Below are 26,130 nucleotides of genomic sequence, written 5' to 3'. Positions count from 1 at the left end.
CAAGCCTCTGAATTTTGATCACGTGACCATGGGGACGCTGCAACGGTCACAAGTGTGGAAAAACATTCATAAGTCACTTTTTTTTCAGTGCCGTTGTAAATGCAAATGGTCACTGAATGGAAGATTGTAAGTCAAGGATTACCTGTAACTTTTTTTTTAATAGTAGATGAATGGTAGGTCAAATCGGTTGACTGATATTAGAGGTCTATATCTGTGACATTTTTTTTTGTTATAGAGCAGTGATGGCGAACCTTTTAGAGACCAAGTCCCTAAACTGCAACCCAAAACCCACTTATGTATCGTCGGGTGCTGGGTGGGCATGGCCCATTGGGTGGGTGTGGCCCATTGGGTGGGTGTGGCCCACTGGGTGGGTGTGGCCCATTGAGTGGGTGTGGCCCATTGGGTGGGCATGGCTGTGGTGGTAACGGCAGACTGGGTGGGACTAAAAAGTTCAATCAATCAATTCCAACTTTGTGAGATCTTTTTTTTCCCCACGAGAAGTTGAAATTTATTGATTGAACCTTTTTTTTTTTTGCACATGGCAGTGGAGGCCTAAAGTGAAAATGTTTTATAAAACCTAGCTGAAGGCCTAGGATTTGGGCGATGGTGCACGTGCCCACAGAGAGAGCTCTGCGTGCCACCTGTGGCACGCGAGCCATAGGTTCACCACCACGGTTATAGAGCAATTTTGTAAATATAGATGTAGACATTCATAAGTTGTGGACCTATTTTGCAAGGGGAGGACAATTGTTATTGCAGAAATATATTTATCAGTATTCAACCGAGAACATTTTATGTGTAAGTTTAATATTTCGTTCTATACACTTTTTCCTTTGCTTTTGTTTTGTATTCTTCTTTCTAGTACTTCGATTCTGTATTTTAACTTTGGAAATAAATAAATAAAAATTCTAAGAAAAAACAATGAAGGCCTTATGCAACCTGGCGTTGCCTCCATTTTTTTAAAAAAAGAATAAATGAATATATAAAGAATTGTTTCTTTTTTTGATGGGGGGAGGGGGTGAGACACACCAGAACTGTCAAGTTAGGCTTTTTTCTGAATTTTTGACACATTGAGCCCAAAGAGTTCCCCATCATGGCACTATCCTCTCAGCGAGGAAAGCACAAAGCAGAAATAAAATTTTTGAACAACTCTTTAGGGCTTATCATTCCTTATTCCAATACCCACTCCAGAATTCATACAGGTAGAGGAATCCATGAATCGTCAGCCCTAAAATAACACTGATTGTTGTTTTGTCATGGTGGTATTCTCAGTGTGTGTGTCTTACAAGAACTTTTGTAGCCAAAGCAACTTAGCAAACCACTGGAGCTCTGATTATCTTTAAGATGCTTTAGAGTATGGTGTGAAGAGCAGCTGGAATCCTGTCCATTTTTTCTTTATAAGGGGAAGAGCTATTTTGCAACAATAAGCTAAACTTGGGTTATTAAAAGTACGACACTCTAAAAGGCTTTGGACTGAGGCAGCCTAGCTCTTTAGCAAATGGAAAATGAATCGATAGACAGCATTTAACCATCTGGGGATCTAATCTGCTTTTCGTTGTAAAACTTTTTGATTCTTGGATTGCAAGACCAAATACTCCTTCAAAGTTTAGTCTAAACAGCCCAAAGCTTTATTAATTGTGTTTTGAATGATTTAAACCATAACACACACACACACACACACACACACACACACACACACTGAGGGTGGGACAAGAAGTTAAGAGCAGAAGAACATTAAAGAGAGATCCAACTTATAACTAAAGAGAAATCATAATTAATCAGTGGAACGCCTTGCCTTCGTAAGTCGTGGGTGCTCCATCACTGGAGGTTTTTAAGAAGAGATTGGACACCCATGTGCCTGAAATGGTATAGGGTCTCCTGTTTGTGCAGGGTGTTGGACTAAAAGACCTCTAAGGTAAAGGTAAGGTAAAGGTTCCCCCGCACATGCATGCTAGTCATTTCTGACTCTAGGGGCCAGTGCTCATCTCCGTTTCAAAGCCGAAGAGCCAGCGCTTGTCCGAGGACATCTCCATGGTCATGTGGCCGGCATGACTAGACGCCAAAGGTGCACGGAATGCTGTTACCTTCCCACCATAGTGGTCCCTATTTTTCTACTTGCGTTTTTACGTGCTTTCGAACTGCTAGGTTGGCAGAAGCTGGGACGAGTAACAGGCGCTCACTCTGCTACGCGGCACTCAGGATTCGACCCGCCAAACTGCTGACCTTCTGATCGACAAGCTCAGCGTCCTAACCCACTGAGCCACCACGTCCCTTAAAGGACCTCTAAAGCCCCTTCAAATTGTGTTATTCTGTTAAGTGAACTAGAAGGTTTAGGGGTGACGTGATAGCAGTTTTCCAATATTTGAGGGATTGTCACAGAGAAGAGGGAGTCAATCTTGTCTCCAAAGCACCTGAGGGCAGGACAAGACATAATGGGTGGAAGTTCATTAAAGAGAGATCCAATCTAGCACTAAGGAGAAATTGCCTGATCGCGAGAACAAATAATGAGTGGAACGGCTTGTCTTCAGAAGTTGTGGGTGCTCCATCACTGGAGGTCTTCAAGAAGAGACTGGGCAGCCATTTATCCAGAATGGTACAGGGTCTTCTTCTTCAACAGGGGGTCAGACTAATAGACCTCCAAAGTCCCTTTCCATCTTTTACTCTGTTACACTTGTGTAGTCAAGGACACTCTTTCTGTAACAGTTGTGTTCTCGTTCTCCTTCTCTTTTCTTTAGGGCAATTCTGGCCTGGGGTTCAGTATTGCTGGAGGAACAGATAACCCACATATCGGGGACGATCCTGGAATATTTATTACTAAGATAATACCAGGAGGAGCTGCCGCAGAGGATGGAAGACTCAGGTAATTTGTGCTTTCATTTTCTAACCCTATTTTCTAACCCAGGACTCTGTTCTGGGCCCAGTGCTCTTCAACATCTTCATCAACGATTTGGATGAGGGGATAGATGGGGAACTCATCAAATTTGCAGATGACACCAAGCTGGCAGGAATAGCCAATACTCCAGAAGATAGGCTTAAGATACAGGAGGATCTGGACAGACTCAAACACTGGGCACTGTCTAACAAAATGAAATTCAGTGGTGAAAAAAGTAAGGTTCTATATAGGTATAGGTGGTACCTTGCTCAACAGTAATAACTGTGAGAGGGAACTTGGAGTCCTAGTGGACAATCACTTAAATAGGAGCCAGCCGTGTGCTGCAGCTGCCAAAAAAGCCAACACAGTGCTAAGCTGCATTAACAGAGGGATAGAATCAAGATCACGTGAAGTGTTAATACCGCTTTACAATGCCTTGGTAAGGCCATACTTGGAATACTGCATCCAGTTTTGGTCACCACGATGTAAAAAAGATGTTGAGACTCTAGAAAGAGTACAGAGAAGGGCAGCAAAGGTGATTAGGGGACTGGAGACTAAAACATATAAGGAACGGCTGCTGGAATTGGGTATGTCCAGTTTAATGAAGAGAAGGACGAGGGGGGACATGATAGCAGTTGTTCAACAAATGACTGCTATTGTTAAGCCAATCACGCAGTCGTTAAGCGAATCTGGCTTCGCCCTTAATTTTGTTTGTCAGAAGTTGACTGGGAGGGTCGCAAATAGAGTTCAGAGGACCTCGGGATGCTGCAAGCATCATAAGTTTAGATCAAACCTAAATTTTGATCGCCCGGTGGTGGGGATGTTCCAACGGTTATAAGTACAGGGAGTAGTTCTTAGTCCCTTTTTTCAGTGTAACTTTGAACAGTGAATGGTTGTTAAGTCAAGGACTCCCTTTACTTGGTTTTCTATGGTTTAACTATCATTCTGTGGGAAACCCTCCCCCCCGTTTGAGAATGAAATATTTTGGGGAATATTAAAAGAGGCAAAATATTACATTTCTCCTGAAGGAGATGAGGAGAAACATGTTCTTAAATACAGAAAGTGGGCCCAGTCTTCCCGCTATAGGAAAACAGCCTAAAGCAGAAACCTGAAGAGGCTAATCTTTAGGGATGGAGATTTTGTAATCCATTCAAAAAGATCTCGGTCACCCTATTCATAAAGAAAACGCCTTCAGCCACAACTCCTACAGAAGGTTGGAGCTGATGGGATTAGAAAAACAAAGACTCCTAAAAATCTGCATTCTCCGCCCAGCTCCAAGGACAAGGGCCTGACCTCCCAGCCACAATGGGAGTCAGGCAACAATAAAAGGGCACAATCAAGCACAGGTCGAAGTACATTTCACAACAAACAGGCATCCCAATTACAAAGCCCCTGAAGAATGTATAAAAACCCACCTACTCTCAACTCCGTTTGTTAGCTGTCCCAGAACTGCATGCTGTTGTTGGTTCTGCTTATCAATAAACAGAGACCTTCTTTCCTAAGCAGCCAGCCACCATTTTATTTTTCAGTGTCTTTCTCCCGGCTTGGAACTGGACCCTTTTTTTTTTCTTCCCACAATTCCAATCAATTTCTTGAGAGGCCTTTTAGTCCTAGGGATCGCTTGTTCAATGACAGTCATGATTTTACATGTGTTTTTATCGAGGGTAAGGGATTTCAAACATCCTGTTTTTTTCCTAGAAAGGAAAGAGTTTGAGGCTTTGGATCGTTTGGATTGCTCTCTGCAATCTTTCCAACATTATTACAACTCCCCCCCACACACCAGTTATGGTATAAGAGATCCGTCTCCAAGATCCCACTTATAAATATATGTAAGGACATTAAAGTATGGGAAGATTTAATTTCAATCCCTTTCTAATAATGCTTAACATGGAAATTGTGTTTTTTATAGAGGTATAACGCACTAAATTGTTAGTTTCTTTTACAAATAGAAAGAATAAAGGGGTGTTGTTGTTAGTTGCGAAGTCGTGTCCGGCCCATCATGACCCCATGGACAATGTTCCTCTAGGCCTTCCTGTCCTCTACCATCTTCTGGAGTCCATTTAGGCTCACGCCTACTGCATCAGTGACTCCATCCAGCCACCTCATTCTCTGTCGTCCCCTTCTTCTCTTGCCCTCAATCTTTCCCAGCATTAGGCTCTTCTCCAGTGAGTCCTTCCTTCTCATTAGGTGGCCAAAGTATTTCAGTTTCAAGTTCAGGATCTGGCCTTCTAAAGAGCAGTCAGGGTTGATCTCCTCTAGGACTGACCGGTTTGATCACCTTGCAGTCCAAGGGACTCGCAGGAGACTTCTCCAGCACCATAGTTCAAAGGCTTCAACTCTTTGGCGCTCAGCCTTTCTTATGGTCCAACTTTCACTGCCATACATTGCAACTGGGAAGACCATAGCCTTGACTATACGCACTTTTGATGACAGGGTGATGTCTCTGCTTTTTAGTGTGCTGTCTAGATTTGCCATGGCTTTCCTCCCCAGGAGCAAGCGTCTTTTAATTTCTTGGCTGCAGTCCCTGTCTGTGGTGATCTTGGAGTAAATAAAGGGGTAAGAGGGCGTTATTAACTTACTTCCAAGAGATTGTATACAAGAATCATGATACAGTTCTTAGTCACAGCTGGATCAGACAGATTGATTTTGTAGAGTTAGTGTTTTCCACCTAGGTTTATGGGATCAACTGGGTATTATGAAGCTGTTGGTGAGGAAATACAGACAAATTTCTAATCCTTTTTCCTCTTTAGAGAAGAAAAGATAATCTTTATAGCCATTTTTAACTGTGGGCACAACGGCACACATCAAAAATGAAATTTAGTTGCCCGCTCTCAAAGTGAAACACATACATGACACACACCCAAAACATATTATATACAACATATGTATAGACCCACATCCCTACACATACATAACAATAAAATATTAAATACTGTCCATCTTGAATACATAACGGAAGGAGGAAGCTTGAGAGTTCACAAGGTTAATGCTGTATGGAATGAAACTATTGCTGAATCTGTATGTTCTGCTTCGGATACCACGGAGTCCCCTCCTCCCAGAAGGTAACAAGGAAAACAGGTTGTGAAGAGAATGTGTCATGTCCCAGACAATCTTACAGACCCTGCTCAGGCAACGCTTCTGTGCCATGTCCTGGACTGGAGGGAGGGAACTGCCAATGATCTGTTCTTACCGTCCTCACCACTCTCTGTACCGCCTTCCTGTCCGAAGCGGGGATGCTTCCAAACCAGACTGTGATGCTCTCGATCATCCCCCCGTAGAAAGTGGTCAGAACAGTGGAAGGAAGATGAGCTTTTCTCATGCGACGCGGAAAATGCAGGCGCTGCTGTGCCCGCTTCACCAGTGTCTCGCTGTTGAGTGACCAAGCCAGCCTACTCGTTAGCTGCACACCCAGGAATTTGATGCTGGTAATCATTAGGTGAATCATTAATGCTGGTTAAAGAGAATCTGGAGTTCTGCCTGTGTTGCCAAGTAGCATTCATGGATTTACAATCTGACCAATACTTTGCAGCAATTCTGTTGGAGGTTTTAAGAAACTATATATGTTGGTGGGGGGGAACCACATTACAGCTGGAACAGCCAACAGATTCATGAAGCAGGGAACAGTAGGTCCATTAATCATCTTAATTGATTGCACTCTTCCTAGATCCTAGCAGGACTACATTAGCTGGTGGTGAGCCTGATAAAAAAAACAACCCAGATCCGTGGCTCTTGCTGAGATGAGTTTGTTTGTTTGTTCTGAAAAATTACTTGCTGCCCATCCTCCCTTTCCTGGACCAGGACTCCCTGTGCTCAGTCATTCCATTCCTAATCATCGACTGGACTACCGTAAGGCGCTCTACATGGGGCTACCCTTGAAGAGCATTCGGAAGCAACAACTGGTGCAGAGTGCATAGGCACAGGTGGCTTTTTGGGACCCCCAAGAACGGCTCCTGGTACACCGCTGCTCCACGGGCTGCACTGGTTACCAATCTGCTTCCTGGTGCAATCCAACGTGTTGGTGATGACTTTGAAAGCCCTTCATGGCATGGTCCAGGCTAGGGTTGAGGGACTGTATCACCCCACTGGTGGGGTCCAGGAGGTGGTCCTTCTCTCCTGTTGCTCCTGTCCTCTGGAACATCTTGCTCCCCCTTCCCCCTGATGAGAGATTGGCCCCCAACCCTCCTATCTTTTGGTAAGGGCCTAAAGACGTAGCTCTGCCAGTCGGGTTGATCAAGTAACAACAGATCCCACCCACCCCCCACTTCCCCACTGGCCTCCCCACGGGTCTTTGATTTTAAGGTTTGATTCTAACTTTTTATGTTTTAGCTTAGATGTAACTGTAAGCCCCCCAGACTTAGCGTAGGGTAAGATGGGTGACCAACCAATTTTATGAATGAATGAATGAATGAATGAACGAATACATACATACATACATTTATATATTTATTTATTTATTTTTGGGACTTATATGCCGCCCTATCTCCCGAAGGACTCAGGGCGGCTAACAACAATAAAAAACAACAATACAAAAATTAAAAAAGAATTAAATAACAGCCCCAAAATAAATTAACTACACAGTTAAAAATTAAAACATATTTAAAAACCCATCATCAATCCAGGTCAGCCTGATGGAAGAAAAAAGTTTTGAGGTCGCGGCGAAAGGACCAGAGATCCGGGGCCATCCGGAGCTCAAGGGGGAGTTGGTTCTACAGGGCTGGCGCTCCCACAGAGAAGGCCCTTCCCCTGGGGGTCGCCAGCCGACATTGTCTAGCCGACGGCACCCTGAGGAGGCCTTCTCTGTGTGAGCGCACTGGGCGATGGGAAGTCGTCCCCGGTAGCAGACAGTCCTGCAAATATCCCGGGCCTAAGCCATGTAGGCATACATACATACATACATACATACATACATACATACATACATCTAGCCTAGAGGCTACTCTGGGCAGCTTCCAGCAATAAAATGGGGGGAAATGTGAAAAAAATAACAATGGTAAAGGCATAAAACAATAAAAACAAGCAATGGAAATACAATAATATGAAATTTTAAAAGATGAGCAGAGAGGGAGAAGGAAATGCAGTGGTGAGGTGGAGTCAGCTAGTTAGTTAAGGGTGGCCAAAATAAGGTTCAGGAAACACCAGAGTTATTCTCCGTAAGAAATTACAGAGAAAGTACTCTACACATTCCTTTTTTTAAAAAACAAAAGCCTAAAATCTTATGAAATCGCCAAATCCCAGAAAAGATTGCTGTTCTCCTTTTAAATCCCCTGTGTTTTTGCTAGGTCGTTTGCTGTAATCTTGCAAAACTTTAGCTGGGGACCACAGTATTTTGAAAGATTTGGCAGTCTTGGGCAATTACGGTCATTTTAATGTTTCAAATAAAGTGATGACCAATTTTGGGGTCCCCGCAGGCACTACATTGTGGTTTTGGGTGAATCTTGAAAAGCTTTTGGATAACAATGTAAATCAAAGCAACCTTGCAGCAGGTTTTTTTTTAGGGAGAAAAAAAACCCTGGAATATTGTGAAGAAAATTATATCTAATTCTTTTCCCAGAGATGTCATATTTGTTCAGCCTGGCTTGTGTGTCGACATATGCGTGTGCGAATAGAAACTGTGTCGGTCAGTGGGTTGCTAGTGAAAAGCAAAAAATCAATTTTCCATCATTGCTGTCCTTTATAGTAAGTCAATTTGGAGAGACATGATTTGAAAGAAGCATATGGCATTATGGTAGCAAATTCGAGAGAAAGCTGGCTATATCAGTATGACTCAGAAATTTGGGGAGAAAAAAAACCAGTTGGAGAAGCAATTCTGAGTCAACCGCCTGCAGTTTAATTCACAGGATTTAGGAAATCCAGCTGTGATAAATCTGATATAACTCGCACAGCTTCATTGCCCAAGCAGGAATCCAATTGTAGCCCACGGGGCACCATGAGGCTCTTGAGTTAACATCAGGGAATGGAAATAAGTCTGTGACTTACAACCGTCTGTTTAGTGACCGTTCAAAGTTACAACAGCACTAAAAAAAAGTGACTTATGACCGTTTTTCACACTGACAACCGTGCTTACCTGATCAATGTTCAAATAGCAACTGATTCATATTTATGACGGTTGCAGTGTCCTGGGGTCTTGTGGTCCCCTCTTGTGACCTTCAGATGAGCAAAATCAATGGGGAAACCAGATTCACTTAACAGCCGTGTTGCTAACGTATTAACAACTGCAGTGATTCACTTAACAGCTGTAGCAAGAAAGGTCATAAAATGGAGCAAAAGTCACCGAACAAATGTCTCTCTTGGCAACAAAAATTTGGGGCTCAATTGTGGCCGTACGTCAAGGACTATCTATACCTCAATGTGTGCAAAGATAAAAAAGAAACATTGGTGGTTGAACAGGCAGGCAAGAAGGAAGATCACAAACTAAAAGGGAGGGGACAACCAAGATTGCTCAGTGTGATCTTTGCTTGCTGAATGGCCTATATGCTAAAACATATAAGGAACGGTTGTTGGAATTGGGTATGTCTAGTTTAATGAAGAGAAGGACGAGGGGGGACATGATAGCAGCCTCCCAATATCTCAGGGGCTGCCCCAAAGAAGAGGGAGTCAAGCTGTTCTCCAAAGCACCTGAAGGCAGGACAAGAAACAACGGATGGAAACTAGTGAAGGAGAGAAGCAACCTGGAACTAAGGAGAAACTTCCTGACTGTGAGGACAATTAACCAGTGGAACAGCTTACCCCCAGAAATCGTGGGCACTCCTTCACTGGAGGTTTTTAAGAAGAGGCCGGACATTCACCTGACTGAGACGGTTCTCCTGCTTGAGCGGGGGGCTGGACTAGAAGACCTCCAAGGTCCCTTCCAGTTCTATTCTATTCTATTCTATTCTATTCTATTCTATTCTATTCTATTCTATTCTATTCTATTCTATTCTATTCTATTCTATTCTATTCTATTCTATTCTGTCTTTAAAAGGTACAACAGTTGCACTTGGTAGTAACACTGAGAAGCCTGGAATTCGAAGGAACTGGGAGGATAAAATTTCATCCTGTTTACAGTTATGGATCAGAATAGATTTCCCAGCTTTAGATGGATGAAAGGAGCCTTTAACTTAATCCGTGCCCATCGAAGTTTACCTGACATTTGTTTGCAAATACTACCTCTTGATTGATGGGTACAGGAAATGCTTGGGTTAAAAATAAATTGAGCCCTAACCAGTGATTTTCAATCTACTAAACGGTTGACAAGTTGTCTTGATTGCTAACTCCCCTCTACGTGGAGAGTTTGAGAACATTGCAAGAGCCAAATGCACAGTCTAGGTCTTAACTCCATGTCTATGAAGATTCTCAGTCGTCCAGATTATGTGCAAAGGTGCTTTTTTTTTCAGGAGGCAAGTTTGACTTTTTCTTTGAAGATGTTTCACTTCTCATCCAAGAAGCTTCTTCCACTCAGGTAAACCTCCAAGTGGCCTCAAAGACTCTCTAAAAGAAGGCAAATGACCAGCTGTCTGCAAGGAATATAAATCCTTCCATTCCCCACCATCCAGTCAGAACTGAAGAAGCTTCTTGGGTGAGAAGCAAAACGTCTTCTGGAAAAAATAAGAAAGTCCAGTTGCCTCCTGAAAAAGCACCTTTGGGTCTTAACTCAATGTTTCTTCAACTGTTCTTTGCACTGTTAGGCCAATTTAAGAGGATTTAAGAATCCTGAAGTCATTTAGAGATGAGGCCGGGTGGAAAGGAACTATTAAGATCCAGTATTTGTTCATGAAGAAAATGCAGGTAGTCCTTGACTTATGGCCACAACTGAGTCCAAAATTTCTCTTACTAAGCGAGACGGTTGTTAAGGCAATTTTGCCCCATTTTACGACTTTTCTCGCCACGGTTGCTAAGTGAATCACTGCAGTTGCTCCACTAGTGACATGGTTGTTAAGTGAATCAGGCTTCCTCCTTGACTTTGCTTGTCAGAAGGCCGCAAAATATGATCATATGAATCGGGGACACCACAACCGTCATAAATGTGAACCATTTGCCAAATTTCATCACGTGACCATGATCAAACGCTGCAACCATCCAAAGGGTGAAAACAGTCATAAGTCACTTTTTTCCAGTGCCGTTGTAAATTTGAACGGTCACTGAATGAACGGTTGTAAGACAAGGACTACCTGGATGACATATCTTAGCCTAATGTATACCATGACTTCATGATGTTGTTCCTTCTTCTGCATGCTTTGTATTCTGCATTATAGCCGTAGCAATAACACTTAGACTTACATGCTGCTTCACAGTGCTTTACAGCCTTCTCTAAGCGGTTTGCAGCGTCAGCATATTTGTCCCCAACAATCTGGGCCCTCATTTTACCAACCTTGGAAGGATGGAAGGCTGAGTCAACCTTGAGCTAGTCAGGATCGAACTGCTGAACTGCTGGCGGTGGGCAGAGTCAGCCTGCAATACTGCATTCTAACCATGATAAAGAAAGAAAGAAAGAAAGAAAGAGAGAGAGAGAGAGAGAGAGAGAGAGAGAGAGAGAGAGAGAGAGAGAGAGAGAGAGAGAGAGAGAGAAAGAAAGAAAGAAAGAAAGAAAGAAAGAAAGAAAGAAAGAAAGAAAGAAAGAAAGAAAGCTCTTAAGACTTATATACCGCTTCACAGTCCTTTAGAGCCCTCTCTAACCAGGATACAGAGTCAGCCTATTTGCACCCAACAATCTGGGTCCTCATTTTACCGACCTCGGAAGGATGGAAGGCTGAGTGAACTTTGAGCCGGTCAGGATCAAACTGCCGGCTATGGGCAGAGTTATCCTGCAATACTGCATTCTAACCACTGCACCACCACGATCTCCTTATACTCCATTATACTTGCAAACGTATGGAGATATGATAACTTTTTGTGCAATGGATATTCCTATGTAGGTGACCTTGAGCATCATTTTGAGGAGCTTAGCACAAATTGGTAACACAGTTCCAGCCCACTTACAGTGATCACTTTGTTGTCTCATCTGTCACGAAATCAAAGTTTCTCCTCCCACTTTTGTTGTTTTCCTTGGTAGAGCTGCCTTCATTTTTATCATTTTTGAAATGACAATGTGATCTATTCATATATATATGAATACATGACACTGAAGGGAAAATCAGATCAAAATTTGACTTGGCATCAACAGAAACCTGGAATTCTTTTTTTTAAAAAAAAATAATAAATCCCAAAACCGAAGGAATAATCCCATCAGCTCAAGACAGGCGGTGCAAATTCATATCGTTAAAGACAAAACTGAACATGTTTCAAAAGGTAGAAGATGCTGACTCTGTAAGTTCCAAATGGAAACTGTAGATCACCTCATTAGTGGCTGTAGCCAAATTGCTCCTCCTGAGAATATACGCAACGCGATTGAGTTGCAGAAAGTGTGCACTGAAATTTATGAAGAAAGTTTGGCTTTACTGTTAGCAAAACTGCTGAGACCTCACACGTTAAAACAAAACAAAAAAAACACCTTACAGAATGAGGATGGGAAGACGTGGTGGGATTTTAAAACCCAGACTGACAGACATCTGAAACACTATGCATCAGACTATTATTTTTAAATAAATATTTAGAAGTTTTAAATTCACTGACTTTAAAAAAAAAAATGCTTGGGACTTCATACATCCTACAACTATCTCTCCGTGACTCCGAGGCTCTTTAAGTTAGAACTTGAATCATTGTTGTTGTTGTTGTTAGTTGCGAAGTCGTGTCCGACCCATCACGACCCCATGGACAATGTTCCTCCAGGCTTTCCTGTCCTCTACCATCTTCTGGAGTCCCTTTAAGCTCACGCCTACTGCTTCAGTGACTCCGTCCAGCCACCTTATTCTCTGTCGTCCCCTTCTTCTCTTGCCCTCAACCTTTCCCAGCATTAGGCTCTTCTCCAGTGAGTCCTTCCTTCTCATTAGATGGCCATAGTATTTGAGTTTTAGCTTCAGGATCTGGCCTTCTAAAGAGCAGTCGGGGTTGATCTCCTCTAGGACTGACCGGTTTGATCGCCTTGCAGTCCAAGGGACTCGCAGGAGTCTTCTCCAGCACCAGAGTTCAAAGGCCTCCATTCTTTGGCGCTCAGCCTTTCTTATGGCCCAGCTTTCACTGCCATACATTGCAACTGGCATTGCAACTTGAATCATTAGATACCGGTAATAGCTTGGATAAAAAATGTTGGTTGGGTAAAACAATAATGTTATTTTTAATTAAAAATTGAAGGAGGAGGAGGAGGAGGAGAACCAGAAATAAGGGAATATTGAATGAATTTGTTTACTTCATTGTCCCAAAGGTGCTTTTTCAAGAGGCAACTGGTCTTTCTTGTTATTCTGTGAAGACGTTTCACTTCTCATCCAAGAAGCTTCTCAGAAGTCCACTTGTCTCTTGAGAAACCACCTCTGGGGCAACCATGACCTGGATGACTAAGAATCTCCATAGACATTCTTGTTTGTTTGTTTATTAAATGGGTCGGTGACCACCACACTGTTGAGGTGACTCTGGGCAGCTTACGAGAGGATAAAAAGGTGTTATAAAAGATGTATATCAGTTGAATTTGAATGTATGAAAATACAAGGTAGACATATTAATCTCAAAGGAGCCTTAGCCTTAAGGGAATAGTGGAATAACAACAGGAAGACATTTGGCAATAAAAAGAATAGTTAAATTAGACCCATAATCTTACTAAAACATATATTAACTAATTAAATCAAGTAAGCAATATGTATCATAAAAACCAAAGAGATCCGTCTCTAAAGCAGGGGTGTCAAACTGCCGGCCCGCGGGCCAGATGCGTCATCCGGAAGCCACGTCCACCCCATTGCTGGCAATGGAGAAAAAGCTCCGATATGTTGCATGACGTCACGTGATGTCGCGAGTTTGACATGTCTGCTCTAAAGCCAGTCTAGAAGTTACAAGTCTCCAATTAGAGGAACAAACTTCATGTCTTAGAATCAAACCAAGAAGTTGGCATGTTTCATAGATCAGTCCATCAGTTTAACCATCATATGGTTTATTTGGACAAACATATTATAACTGAGAACAATTTAGTGGAATGCTTAAGGTGCTCGCCTAAAAACCAGGAGACTGTGAGTTCTAGTCCTACCTTAGGCATGAAAGCTGGCTGGGTGACATTGGGTTAATAAACAAGAGACTGTGAGTTCTAGTCCTGCCTTAGACACGAAAGCCGGCTGGGTGACACCTGCCCAATAACCAGGAGACTGTGAGTTCTAGTCCCGCCTTAGGCAGGAAAGCCGGCTGGGTGACACTGGCCCAATAACCAGGAAACTGTGAGTTCTAGTCCTGCCTTAGGCAGGAAAGCTGGCTGGGTGACACTGGCCCAATAACCAGGAGACTGTGAGTTCTAGTCCTGCCTTAGACACGAAAGCCGGCTGGGTGACACTGGCCCAATAACCAGGAGACTGTGAGTTCTAGTCCCGCCTTAGGCATGAAAGCCCACTGGGTGACACTGGCCCAATAACCAGGAGACTGTGAGTTCTAGTCCCGCCTTAGGCAGGAAAGCCGGCTGGGTGACACTGGCCCAATAACCAGGAGACTGTGAGTTCTAGTCCCACCTTAGGCATGAAAGCCGGCTGGGTGACACTGGCCCAATAACCAGGAAACTGTGAGTTCTAGTCCCGCCTTAGGCAGGAAAGCTGGCTGGGTGACACTGGCCCAATAACCAGGAGACTGTGAGTTCTAGTCCTGCCTTAGACACGAAAGCCGGCTGGGTGACACTGGCCCAATAACCAGGAGACTGTGAGTTCTAGTCCCGCCTTAGGCATGAAAGCCGGCTGGGTGACACTGGCCCAATAACCAGGAGACTGTGAGTTCTAGTCCCGCCTTAGGCAGGAAAGCTGGCTGGGTGACACTGGCCCAATAACCAGGAGACTGTGAGTTGTAGTCCTGCCTTAGACACGAAAGCCGGCTGGGTGACACTGGCCCAATAACCAGGAGACTGTGAGTTCTAGTCCCGCCTTAGGCAGGAAAGCTGGCTGGGTGACACTGGCCCAATAACCAGGAGACTGTGAGTTCTAGTCCTGCTTTAGGCACGAAAGCCGGCTCTCTTTACTCTACTACCATCCGGTAGGAGATACAGGAATATAGCCAGCCGTACCAACAGGCTGAAAAATAGCTTTTATCCGTGGGCTGTTAGGCTTTTAAATGGGACATAATCTTATGCAGAATTGACTTGGGAGACCGGTGTGTGGTGTAGTTGGTTCACATGGTGTGGTAGGATGGAGGGTTTGTTGTCACTGTGTGTTGGGGGGAGAGAGCATGGGGGGAGGCTCAGTTAATCTCAATGTACACATGTTGTATTTTGACAATAAAGGTTTATATATATATATGGGTGACACTGGCCCAATAACCAGGAGACTGTGAGTTCTAGTCCTGCTTTAGGCGCAAAAGCCGGCTGGGTGACACTGGCCCAATAACCAGGAGACTGTGAGTTCTAGTCCTGCTTTAGGCACGAAAGCTGGCTGGGTGACCACCTTTAACTGTGGGTTCATAAAACAACTGTACATAATTCTTTTCTAAACTGCAGGCCAAAACCACCTACTGCTTCCACAACCATCTTACTGTACATTTGGTTTAATTTCATTTGCATTTAACTTTAATTAGAATTACACTTGGCTGGATATGTCTAGTCTTCAGTCATATGTTTAACTGTTCATTTATTTCATCTCACTGACAATTACTATTTCTGGAGGTCTTGGGTAGGGAACATTGTAGCCAAGACTTTCAGAAGAATATATGGCTCCATAGCCTCAGTTATGTGTTTCTGTCACAAGGAACATGGAAACGCTAAAACTGACAGGCGAGAAAGACCTAGTGGTCCATCAAGTCTGACCTTTGAGTTTTATTTTATTTTATTTTTAAAAAATTTGTTGGATGATGGACAAGTGCTTATTCCAAGCAAACTTATATTTTAATTAGATTTAAATCTCATTTTTCATTCAGTAGCATACCTAACACTCCCTCCTATTTTTCCGCTGAAGAATAGCCTTGTGAGGTTGTTGAGTTGAGAGAAAGCAACAGGCCCAAAGTTACCTCAAGAGTTGATAAATAGACTGTGGACTGGAATCTGCTCTTAGTCAGGTACTTCAACCACTACACTACATAGGTAGTTCTCGACTTGCGATCACAACTCAGCCCAAAATTTCAATTGCTAAGCAAGACAGCTGTTAAGTGCTTTTTTTTTGGCCCCAATTTACGATGTTTCTGCCCACAGTTGTTAAGTCAGCGTTTCCCAACCTTGGTCACTTGAAGATGTGTGGACTTCAACTCCCAGAATTCCCCGGCCAGCTTTGCCAGGGAATTCCACACACCTTCAAGTGACCAAGGTTGGGAAACACTGTGTTAAGTGAATCACCGCAGTTGTTCATTCAATTCACATGGTTGTTAAGCGGACGTGCTTCTCCGTTTGACTTTGCTTGTCATAAGGTCACAAAAAGTGATCACATGACCCTGGGACTTTGCAACCATCATAAATATGAATCCATTACCAAGCGTCTGGATTTGGATCATGTGACCGTGGGGAACGCTGCAACGGTCGTTAAGTGTGAAAAACGGTCATGTTACTTTTTTCGCTGTCGTCGTAACTTTGAACGGTCACTGAATGAACTGTTGTAAGTCAAGGACTACTAAATGGCCACTAAACAGACTGTGGTACATGGGGGACTACCAGTGTATTCTTTTCTTGACTAGAGTAATTTGTGATACTTGAAAGAAGTTGGAAGCCTACAAAGACTGCAGTTCACAGGGAACGTCTTTTCCCTTTTTTTATTTTCCAAAGCACCAACTATTTTTTTCCCCAAAGCACCAAAAGGCAAGACAAGAAACAATGGACGGAATCTGACCAAGGAGAGAAGCAACCTAGAACTAAGGAGAAACTTCCTGACAGTTAGAACAACTAACCAGTGGAACAACCTGCCTCCAGAAGTGGTGAATGCTCCAACACTGGAAGTTTTTAAGAAGAGACTGGACAGCCATTTGTCTGAAATGGTATAGAGTTTCCTGCCTGAGCAGGGGGTCGGGCTAGATGACCTCCAAGGTCCCTTCAATCTCTATTATTCTATGAGTTTTAGGAGTTCTTTGTTGCCTTGCAACAATCACCAATAGATAAATAGGTAGGTAGGTATATATATACAGTATAAAGAGAGAGAGAGAGAGAGAGAGAGAGAGAGAGAGAGAGAGAGAGAGAGAGAGAGAGAGAGAGAGATGATAAATAGATGAGAGAGATGATAGATAGATAGATAGATAGATAGATAGATAGATAGATAGATAGATAGATAGATAGACCAAAAGACAGAGAGACAGATGAGAGAGAGATGATAAATAGATGAGAGAGAGAGAGTGATGATAGAGAGATGATAGAAAGAGATAAATAGATAGATAGACAGTCAGACTGACAGACCGACAGAGGGATAGATGAGAGAGAGAGAGATGATAAATAGATGAGAGAGAAAGATAGATAAATAGATAGAATATATATATATATATATATATATATATATATATATATATATATATATATATATATATATATATATATATATATATATATATATATATATATATATATATATATATATATATATATATATATATATATATATATATATATATATATATATATATATATATATATATATATATATATATATATATATATATATATATATATATATATATATATATATATATATATATATGGATCTTTGGTTATTCGGGTTTTTCCCCGCGTAGAACTAAAGGTGTAGGCGCAACGTTTCGATGGAATCCCATCCGTCATCATCAGGCTGGTGGCTTTAGCTTCCTTCTTCTGGGAGAAGCATGTGGCTGTTTGTTCCTCTTTTTTAAACTGCCAGAGGGGGGGGTGTTCTGTGGGTGGAGGTGTGCTCTGATTGGGTGGGGGATTAAGTGTGTTCTGATTGGGTGGGAGTGTGTTTTGAATGGTGGGTGTGTTCTGATTGGGTGGGGGTGTGTTTTGAGTGGATGGGCTGGTCTCAGCTGCCAGCCTTAGACCTGAGCTGGTGAGTTGTGCTGCTTTTGTTCGGCTTCGTGTTTGTGGTGGTGCCATGTTTTTATAGTGAGTGTCAGTTTGCTTATTGTGTGGTTTGGAGGGGTTTAAAGTGGCTGATGTTGCAGCTGTAGTTAGGTTTCTGTTTTGTGGTTGTGCCTCGTTATCATTGTGGGTTCGGATTTGCTTTTTGAATGGTTGTGTGGTGGTGATGTCATGTGATGTTATCATGAGTTTGGGTCTGGTATCATTCTTGGTGGTTGGGACTCGTCTGTCAATCAAGGCGGGTTTCCAAATGGCTGGTAGGCGAGAGGTATCATCTCGTTTGTTCATGCTGTGGGGGCGTTTTTCTATCTCAATGGCTTCTCTGATTATTCTGTTGTTGTTGTTGTTGTTGTTAGCTGCGAAGTCGTGTCCGACCCATCGCGTCCCTATGGACAACATTCCTCCAGGCCTTCCTGTCCTCTACCATCTTCTGGAGTCCATTTAAGCTCACGCCTACTGCTTCAGTGACTCCATCCAGCCACCTCATTCTCTGACGTCCCCTTCTTCTATTGCCCTCGATCTTTCCCAGCATTAGGCTCTTCTCCAGTGAGTCCTTCCTTCTCATTAGGTGGCCAAAGTATTTGAGTTTTAGCTTCAGGATCTGGCCTTCTAAAGAGCAGTCAGGATTGATCTCCTCTAGGACTGACCGGTTTGATCGCCTTGCAGTCCAAGGGACTCGCAGGAGTCTTCTCCAGCACCATAGTTCAAAGGCCTCAATTCTTTGGCGCTCAGCCTTTCTTATGGTCCAACTTTCCCTGCCATACATTGCAACTGGGAAGACCATAGCCTTGACTATACGCACTTTTGTTGACAGGGTGATGTCTCTGCTTTTGAGTGTGCTGTCTAGATTTGCCATGGCTTTCCTTCCGAGGAGCAAGCGTCTTTTAATTTCTTGGCTACAGTCCCCATCTGCAGTGATCTTGGAGCCCAGGAAAATAAAATCTGTCACTACCTCCATTTCTTCCCCATCTATTTGCCAGGAATTGAGAGGGCCAGATGCCATGATCTTGGTTTTCTTAATGTTAAGTTTCAACCCAAGTTTTGCACTCTCCTTCTTCACCCGCAACAAGAGGCTCTTTAGTTCTTCTTCACTTTCTGCCATTAGAGTGGTATCATCTGCGTATCTTAGGTTGTTGATATTTCTTCCAGCAATCTTAATTCCAGCTTTTGATTCATCTAGCCCTGCCTTTCTCATGATGTGCTCTGCATATAAGTTAAATAGGCAGGGCGACAGTATACAGCCTTGCCGGACTCCTTTCCCAATTTTGAACCAATCAGTGGTTCCATGTCCAGTTCTCACTGTTGCTTCTTGACCCGCATATAGGTTTCTCAAGAGACAAATAAGATGGTCTGGTACTCCCATCTCTTTAAGAACTTGCCACAGTTTGTTATGATCCACACAATCAAAGGCTTTAGCATAGTCAATGAAACAGAAGTAGATGTTTTTCTGGAACTCCCTAGCTTTCTCCATGATCCAGCGTATGTTGGCAATTTGATCTCTAGTTCCTCTGCCTCTTCGAAATCCTGCCTGTACTTCTGGTAGTTCTCGATCCACATACTGTTGAAGTCTAGCTTGTAGGATTTTAAGCATGACTTTACTAGCATGAGAAATGAGTGCAATGGTGCGATAGTTTGAACATTCTTTGGCACTGCCTTTCTTTGGAATTGGGATGTAAACTGATCTTTTCCAATCCTGTGGCCACTGTTGAGTTTTCCAAATTTGCTGGCAAATTGAGTGTAGCACTTTTACTGCACTGTCTTTTAAGATTTTGAATAGCTCAGCTGGAATACTGTCACCTCCACTAGCTTTGTTGTTGCTCAGCTTTTCTAAGGCCCACTTCACTTCAAATTCTAGGATGTCTGGCTCGAGGTCAGTGACCACCTCATTGTGATTATCTGGGACGTTAAGCTCATTCTTGTATAGTTCTTCTGTGTAATTTTGCCACCTCTTCTTAATCTCTTCTGCCTCTGTTAAGTCCCTGCCATTTTGGTCCTTTATCATGCCCATTTTTGCATTAAACGTTCCCTTCATCTCTCCAATTTTCTTGAAAAGATCTCTGGCCCTCCCTATTCTATTGTTTTCTTCTATTTCTTTGCACTGTTCATTTAAGAAGGCATTCTTATCTCTTCTAGCTATTCTCTGGAATTCTGCATTCAATTGGGCATATCTATGTTTTTCTCCCTTGCCTTTCGCTTCCCTCCTTTCCTCAGCTATTTGCAAAGCTTCCTCAGACAGCCATTTTGCTTTCTTGCATTTCTTTTTCTTTGGGACGGTTTTGGTTGCTACCTGTTGTACAATGTCGCGAACCTCTGTCCATAGTTCTTCAGGCACTCTGTCTATCAGATCTAATTCCTTAAATCTATTTGACACCTCTACTGTATATTCAACAGGGATATGATTTAATTCATACCTGAGTGGCCTAGTGCTTTTCCCTACTTTCTTCAGTTTAAGCCTAAACTTTGCAACAAGAAGCTCATGGTCTGAGCCACAGTCAGCTCCTGGTCTTGTTTTTACTGACTGTATAGAGCTTCTCCATCTTTGGCTGCAGAGCATATAGTCAATCTGATTTCTGTGTTGACCATCTGGTGATGTCCATGTGTAGAGCCGTCTCTTGGGTTGTTGGAAAAGAGTGTTTGCTATGACCATCGTATTCTCTTGACAAAATTCTATCAGCCTGTGCCCTGCTTCATTTTGTACTCCAAGGCCAAACTTGCCTGTTATTCCAGTTATCTTTTGGCTTCCTACTTTAGCATTCCAATCCCCCATGATGATAAGGACATCATTTTTGGTGTTAGTTCTATAAGGTGCTGTAGGGCTTCATAGAACCGGTCAATTTCATCCTCTTCAGCACCGGTGGTTGGGGCATAGACTTGGACTACTGTGATATTGAATGGTTTGCCTTGGATTCGAACTGAGATCATTCTGTCATTTTGAGGATTGTATCCCAGTATTGCTTTTCCTACTCTTTTATTGACTATGAAGGCTACTCCATTTCTTCTGAGGGATTCTTGCCCGCAGTAGTATACCTGATGGTCATCTGAATTAAATTCACCCATTCCTGTCCATTTTAGTTCGCTGATACCTAAGATGTCGATGTTCAGTCTTGTCATCTCTTGTTTGACCACATCCAGCTTTCCTTGATTCATGGATCTTACATTCCAGGTTCCTATGGAGAAAAAATCTTTACAGCATCGGACTTTCCTTTCACCACCAGACACATCCACAGCTGAGCGTCCTTTCGGCTTTGGCCCAGTCGCTTCATTCTTTCTGGCGCTACTAGTACTAGCCCTCTGCTCTTCCCCAGTAGCATATTGGACGCCTTCCGACCTGAGGGGCTCATCTTCCAGCGTCATATCGTTTTGCCTTTTGGTACTGTCCATAGGGTTTTCATGGCAAGGATACTGGAGTGGGTTGCCATTTCCTTTTCCAGTGGATCACGTTTTGTCAGAACTCTCGGCTATGACCTGTCCGTCTTGGGTGGCCCTGCACGGCATAGCTCATAGCTTCATTGAATTATGCAAGCCCCTTCGCCACGACAAGGCAGTAATCCATGAAGGGGTTCTGTTGTTAAAATGTTAAAATGTTAAAATGTTCAATTTTGGCGATAGTTTTGGTTTTTTTAAAATCAATTTCATGTCCCGTGGCTTCAAAGTGTTGGACCAGGGATGAAGTTTGTTCTCCCTTTCTGAGTGAGTTTTTGTGCTCTTCAATGCGTGCACTTATTCTTCTGTTGGTCTGTCCGATGTATGTGGTGGGGCAGGTGGTGCATGGGATTTCGTATACTCCTTGGTTTTCTAACCCAATTATGTCCTTGGGGTTTCTTAGGATGGTGGATATTTTTCTGTCTGTGTAGAATGCTGTTTTGATGTTGTGTTTTTGGAGGACCTTGCTGATTCTGTCTGTGGTCCCTTTTAAGTATGGGAGGAGGGCTTTGCCATTTTCTTGTTCTCTGTCTTGGGTTTTTGTGGGTGTCTCTCTTCGGATTAAGTTGGTAATCGTGTTTCTTTGGAATCCATTGGCTGTTAGTACATTAGTGAGAGTGTGTAGTTCGGTTTTTAGGTGTTGTTCGTCAGCTAGGTGTTTTGTTCTGGAGATGAGTGTCTTGGCTGCGGAGTTGATCTGTGCTGGGTGGTGGTGTGAGAGTGTGTTCAGATAGCGGTTTGTGTGTGTTTTTTTATGGTAGATAGTGTGTCCTAGGGAGCCGTTGGATTTCTTGTAGACTAAGACATCAAGGAAGGGAAGTTGATTGTTAGCTTCTGTTTCCATGGTGAATTGTATTTTGGGGTGTAGGCTATTGAGGTGTGTGAGGAAGTCATCCATCACATATATATGTTATTTGTTAAGTATTTTAGAATACCTTGCAAGGCCCAAATACGGGCTAAACCTTATTGCCGTGGCTGTTTGTTCCTCTTTTTTAAACTGCCAGAGGGGGTGTGTTCTGTGGGTGGAGGTGTGCTCTGATTGGGTGGGGGAGTAAGTGTGTTCTGATTGGGTGGGAGAAGAAGGAAGCTAAAGCCACCAGCCTGATGATGACGGATGGGATTCCGTCGAAACGTCGCCCCTACACCTTTAGTTCTACGCGGGGAAAAACCCGAATAACCAAAGATCCATATATATATATATATATATATATATATATATATATATATATATATATATATATATATATATATATATATATATATATATATATATATATATATATATATATAGAGAGAGAGAGAGAGAGAGAGAGAGAGAGAGAGAGAGAGAGAGAGAGAGAGAGAGAGAGAGAGAGAGAGAGAGAAATAGATAGATATAGATAGATAGATAGATAGATAGATAGATAGATAGATAGATAGATAGATAGATAGATAGATTATATATATATAGAGAGAGAGGAACAGAGAGACAGAAAGAGAGAGAGAGAGAGAGAGAGAGAGAGAGACTTTATTGTTATTTTTTACTGTGGGCAGTAAAAAAATGGAATTTAGTTGCTTTCTCTCAGTGTTAGGGAGTTCTAATTTAGACTGCTGGCAGAGGGTGGGGCCTGCTTTTTTGTTTCTTCAACAAGTTTGAACAAGGTTCTGCAAGGTGAGTTTTCCCACCTCTGTCCCACAGAGGAATCTCTTGCTCCTTCGCGATTCTCTCTCTCTCTCTCTCTCTCTCTCTCTCTCTCTCTCTCTCTCTCTCTCTCTCTCTCTCTCTCTCTCTCTCTCTCTCTCTCTCTCCATCAAGAAGAAGAAATGGGTGGAATTTTGGCCCGGGGGTTTGTTGTGACTCTTTGATTTGTTGGCGTATTTGTCAAGTACAAATCCAGTCCCAGAGAGCTAAGGAGGAAAAGATGAAAGCTGCTTGCAACATAGCAATTTGGAGCAGGAGTATGTGTTGCAACCAGTTTTCTGCCTTGGAGTGAGAAGCTGCTTTGACTTTTTCCCCGGAGTGACTTTTCCGAAACTCCGATTGACAGGTATCAGGTAGCTATGAAGGCACTTTACCCTCATCTGGGTTCACATTTTTAACCCCAAGCAAGACAACTTCGTTTTGGTGCACCTACTTGCGACCCTTACCAGCATTGCTCACCAGTTCTGAAAAAAATTCAGAAGGCTGAGAGCATCCGATTATATCCGGAGCAAAGGAGTGAGTATTGACTTCTTTTCAGACTTTTGTCATTCTGTTAGATGCAGGGAAAATAAAATGGGAAGATATTTATGCCTTTCTTTTGCCTTCTTCTGGTGGACATAATACATGGAAGACATAGAAGACATAGAATAACAGAGTTGGAAGGGACCTTGGAGGTCTTCTAGTCCAACCCCCTGCTTAGGCAGGAAACCCAATACCATTTCAGACAAATAGTTGTCCAGTCTCTTCTTAAAGACTTCCAGTGTTGGAGCATTCACAACTTCTGGAGGCAGGTTGTTCCACTGGTTAATTGTTCTGTCAGGAAGTTTCTCCTTAGTTCTAGGTTGCTTCTCTCCTTGATTAGTTTCCATCCGTTGCTTCTGGTCCTGCCTTCAGGCGCTTTGGAGAATAGCTTGGCTCCCTCTTCTTTGGGGCAGCCCCTGAGATATTGGAAGACTGCTATTTCTTGCTTACTATTTGCTGATCCTGGCAGAATGGGTGTTTAATCCAGATCCTCGCTTCCTGCTGTATCATTTCACCGATATCAACTTTTCCTAACTTTGAATTCTGAAAATATAATAGACAGTTTAGTTGTTCAGGAAGGAAGTGGAGCAATGATGGAAGAGTGTTGTTAGCATTACTAAAGGAGAATATTTGTAGCTCAGGGTTGAAATGAGGGGTCCTTGGTGCTCTCTGAGCTTGCTTGTTTTCTTGCTGGCGTTTTATTACTCAAAGTAGGTAACATCATCAGTGCTGCTAAAGAGTGGAGGTTTACTCTCAGGAACGTACCCATGAACGCCACCTTGTAGGGTCCTCCTTTTACCGACCTCGGAAGGATGGAAGGGTGAGTCTACCTTGAGCCCTTGAGCCTGGAGTAAGCAGCGAGTTAGCCTGCAGTAAGTACTACATTCTAACCACTGAGCCACCACGGCTCTTGGATTAACTCCATTAGAACAGCATAGATTAGTTCCAAGATGAACATCAGACCAACAATCAAGTAAACAATATCCCAACCAAGAAACTGCCAAACAAACCAAAAGTAAGCAGCCCAGCCAGAGAGCCTCTAAGGCCACCCATACCAACATTGAGAGGGCAAGCCACTAGAATACAAACCGAGAGTAAACCTCACTCCTTACTAGCACTGATGATGTTACCCAGTTTGGGTCATGAAACATCTGCAAGAAAACCAGCAAGCTCAGAGAGCACCAAGGAATCCTCAAAACTAGCATTTCTACTGTCTAGGTTTGAAAAAGGAGCGTAGGAATGGTCAGCCCCAATTTTGTATGTTCCAGAGATATTTTTCCTGGCATCTCCAGGAAGGGTGGCCAGTTTTGGAAACTGTAGCACAGATAGTCCTCAACTTATAACAGTTCCCTTAGAGACCGAAGTTACAATGGCACTGGGGAAAAAAAAGAGACTGATGGCCATTTTTCACTGTTATGACCGTTTCAGCATTCCCACCACCACCACCATGGTACCACCACCATGGTCACAGGATTTACATTCAGATGCTTGACAACTGACTCACATTTATGACGGTTACATGAACACCATTTGCGACCTTGTGACAAGCAAAGTCAATGGGGAAAGCCAGATTCACTTAACAACTGTGTTACTAATTTAACAACTTCGGTGATTCACTTAACAAATGTGGCAAGAGAAGTCGAGAGAAGAGAAGAGAAGAGAAGAGAAGAGAAGAGAAGAGAAGAGAAGAGAAGAGAAGAGAAGAGAAGAGAAGAGAAGAGAGGGGAGGGGAGGGGAGGGGAGGGGAGGGGAGGGGAGGGGAGGGGAGAGGAGAGGAGAGAAGAGAAGAGAAGAGAAGAGAAGAGAAGAGAAGAGAAGAGGGAGGAGAGGGGAGGGGAGGGAAGGGAGAGGGAAGGGAGGAGGGGAGGGGAGGGGAGAGGGAAGGGGAGAGAGGAGAACAGAACAGAACAGAACAGAAAAGAATACTTTATTGGCCAAGTGATTAGATACACAAGAAAATTGTCTCCAGTGCATAAGCTTTCTGTGTACATAAAAGCAACAAGTCATAAATCATGATCAAAATGACTGCAACAATACATTTCACTTTTCCTCCATTTATTGCTACTCCTACTTTGAGGGTTTGTGATTGCTGGGCTTCTTGCTATCTATTTTGATTTGGCTTTAAAAGGGCTTGCAAGGGTAGAATTTGACAGGTTGTTTTGTCATAATGAGGTTGACTCCCAGGGATCCTAGCGGAACAGGTTGTAGTGCCTTCAAGACAGAGCTTTAAATAATGGGCAGGTGGCTGCTCAAATCGATGTTCAGAGAGTTCTTTGGTGTCCAAATCCATACCCTCTTTGTGAGACTGAGATACAATTGATTCTATTGGAAAACATTTAAGGAATCTCACATGTAATCAAACCTGGCTGTTATAGGTATTATTTGACTATTTAGCGCATGGCCCACAATAAAGAATTATCCTTGAACTTGCAACATCTAGTGACAGCTTGAAGTTACAATGGCACTGGGGGAAAAATGACTTATAACCTGTTTTTTCGTACTTACAACCATCGCAAGATCCCCACAGTTACATGTACAAAATTCAGATGCTTAGGACTTCCGGTGGCGACGCGGCACCGAAGA

General features: G+C 43.0%; 1 protein-coding gene across 1 annotated transcript in view; it reads left to right on the top strand.

Moving 5' to 3' along the window:
* Positions 1-26,130, top strand: part of DLG2 (discs large MAGUK scaffold protein 2) — a gene marked incomplete at both ends in the record, with an annotated part of 1,167,883 nt that overhangs the window by 888,639 nt on the left and 253,114 nt on the right. Inside the window, one exon of the mRNA XM_081327813.1 lies at positions 2,736-2,860. Within this exon, the coding sequence (XP_081183939.1) occupies positions 2,736-2,860 (125 nt within the window). The remainder of the gene's footprint in view (positions 1-2,735; positions 2,861-26,130) is intronic.

The sequence above is a fragment of the Vipera berus genome (genome assembly GCF_964194415.1).
Source record: "Vipera berus genome assembly, chromosome: 4".
In the NCBI taxonomy this organism is placed as follows: domain Eukaryota; kingdom Metazoa; phylum Chordata; class Lepidosauria; order Squamata; family Viperidae; genus Vipera; species Vipera berus.
Note: the sequence above shows the minus strand (reverse complement) of the source record. Positions and strands in the feature narration are given on the sequence as shown.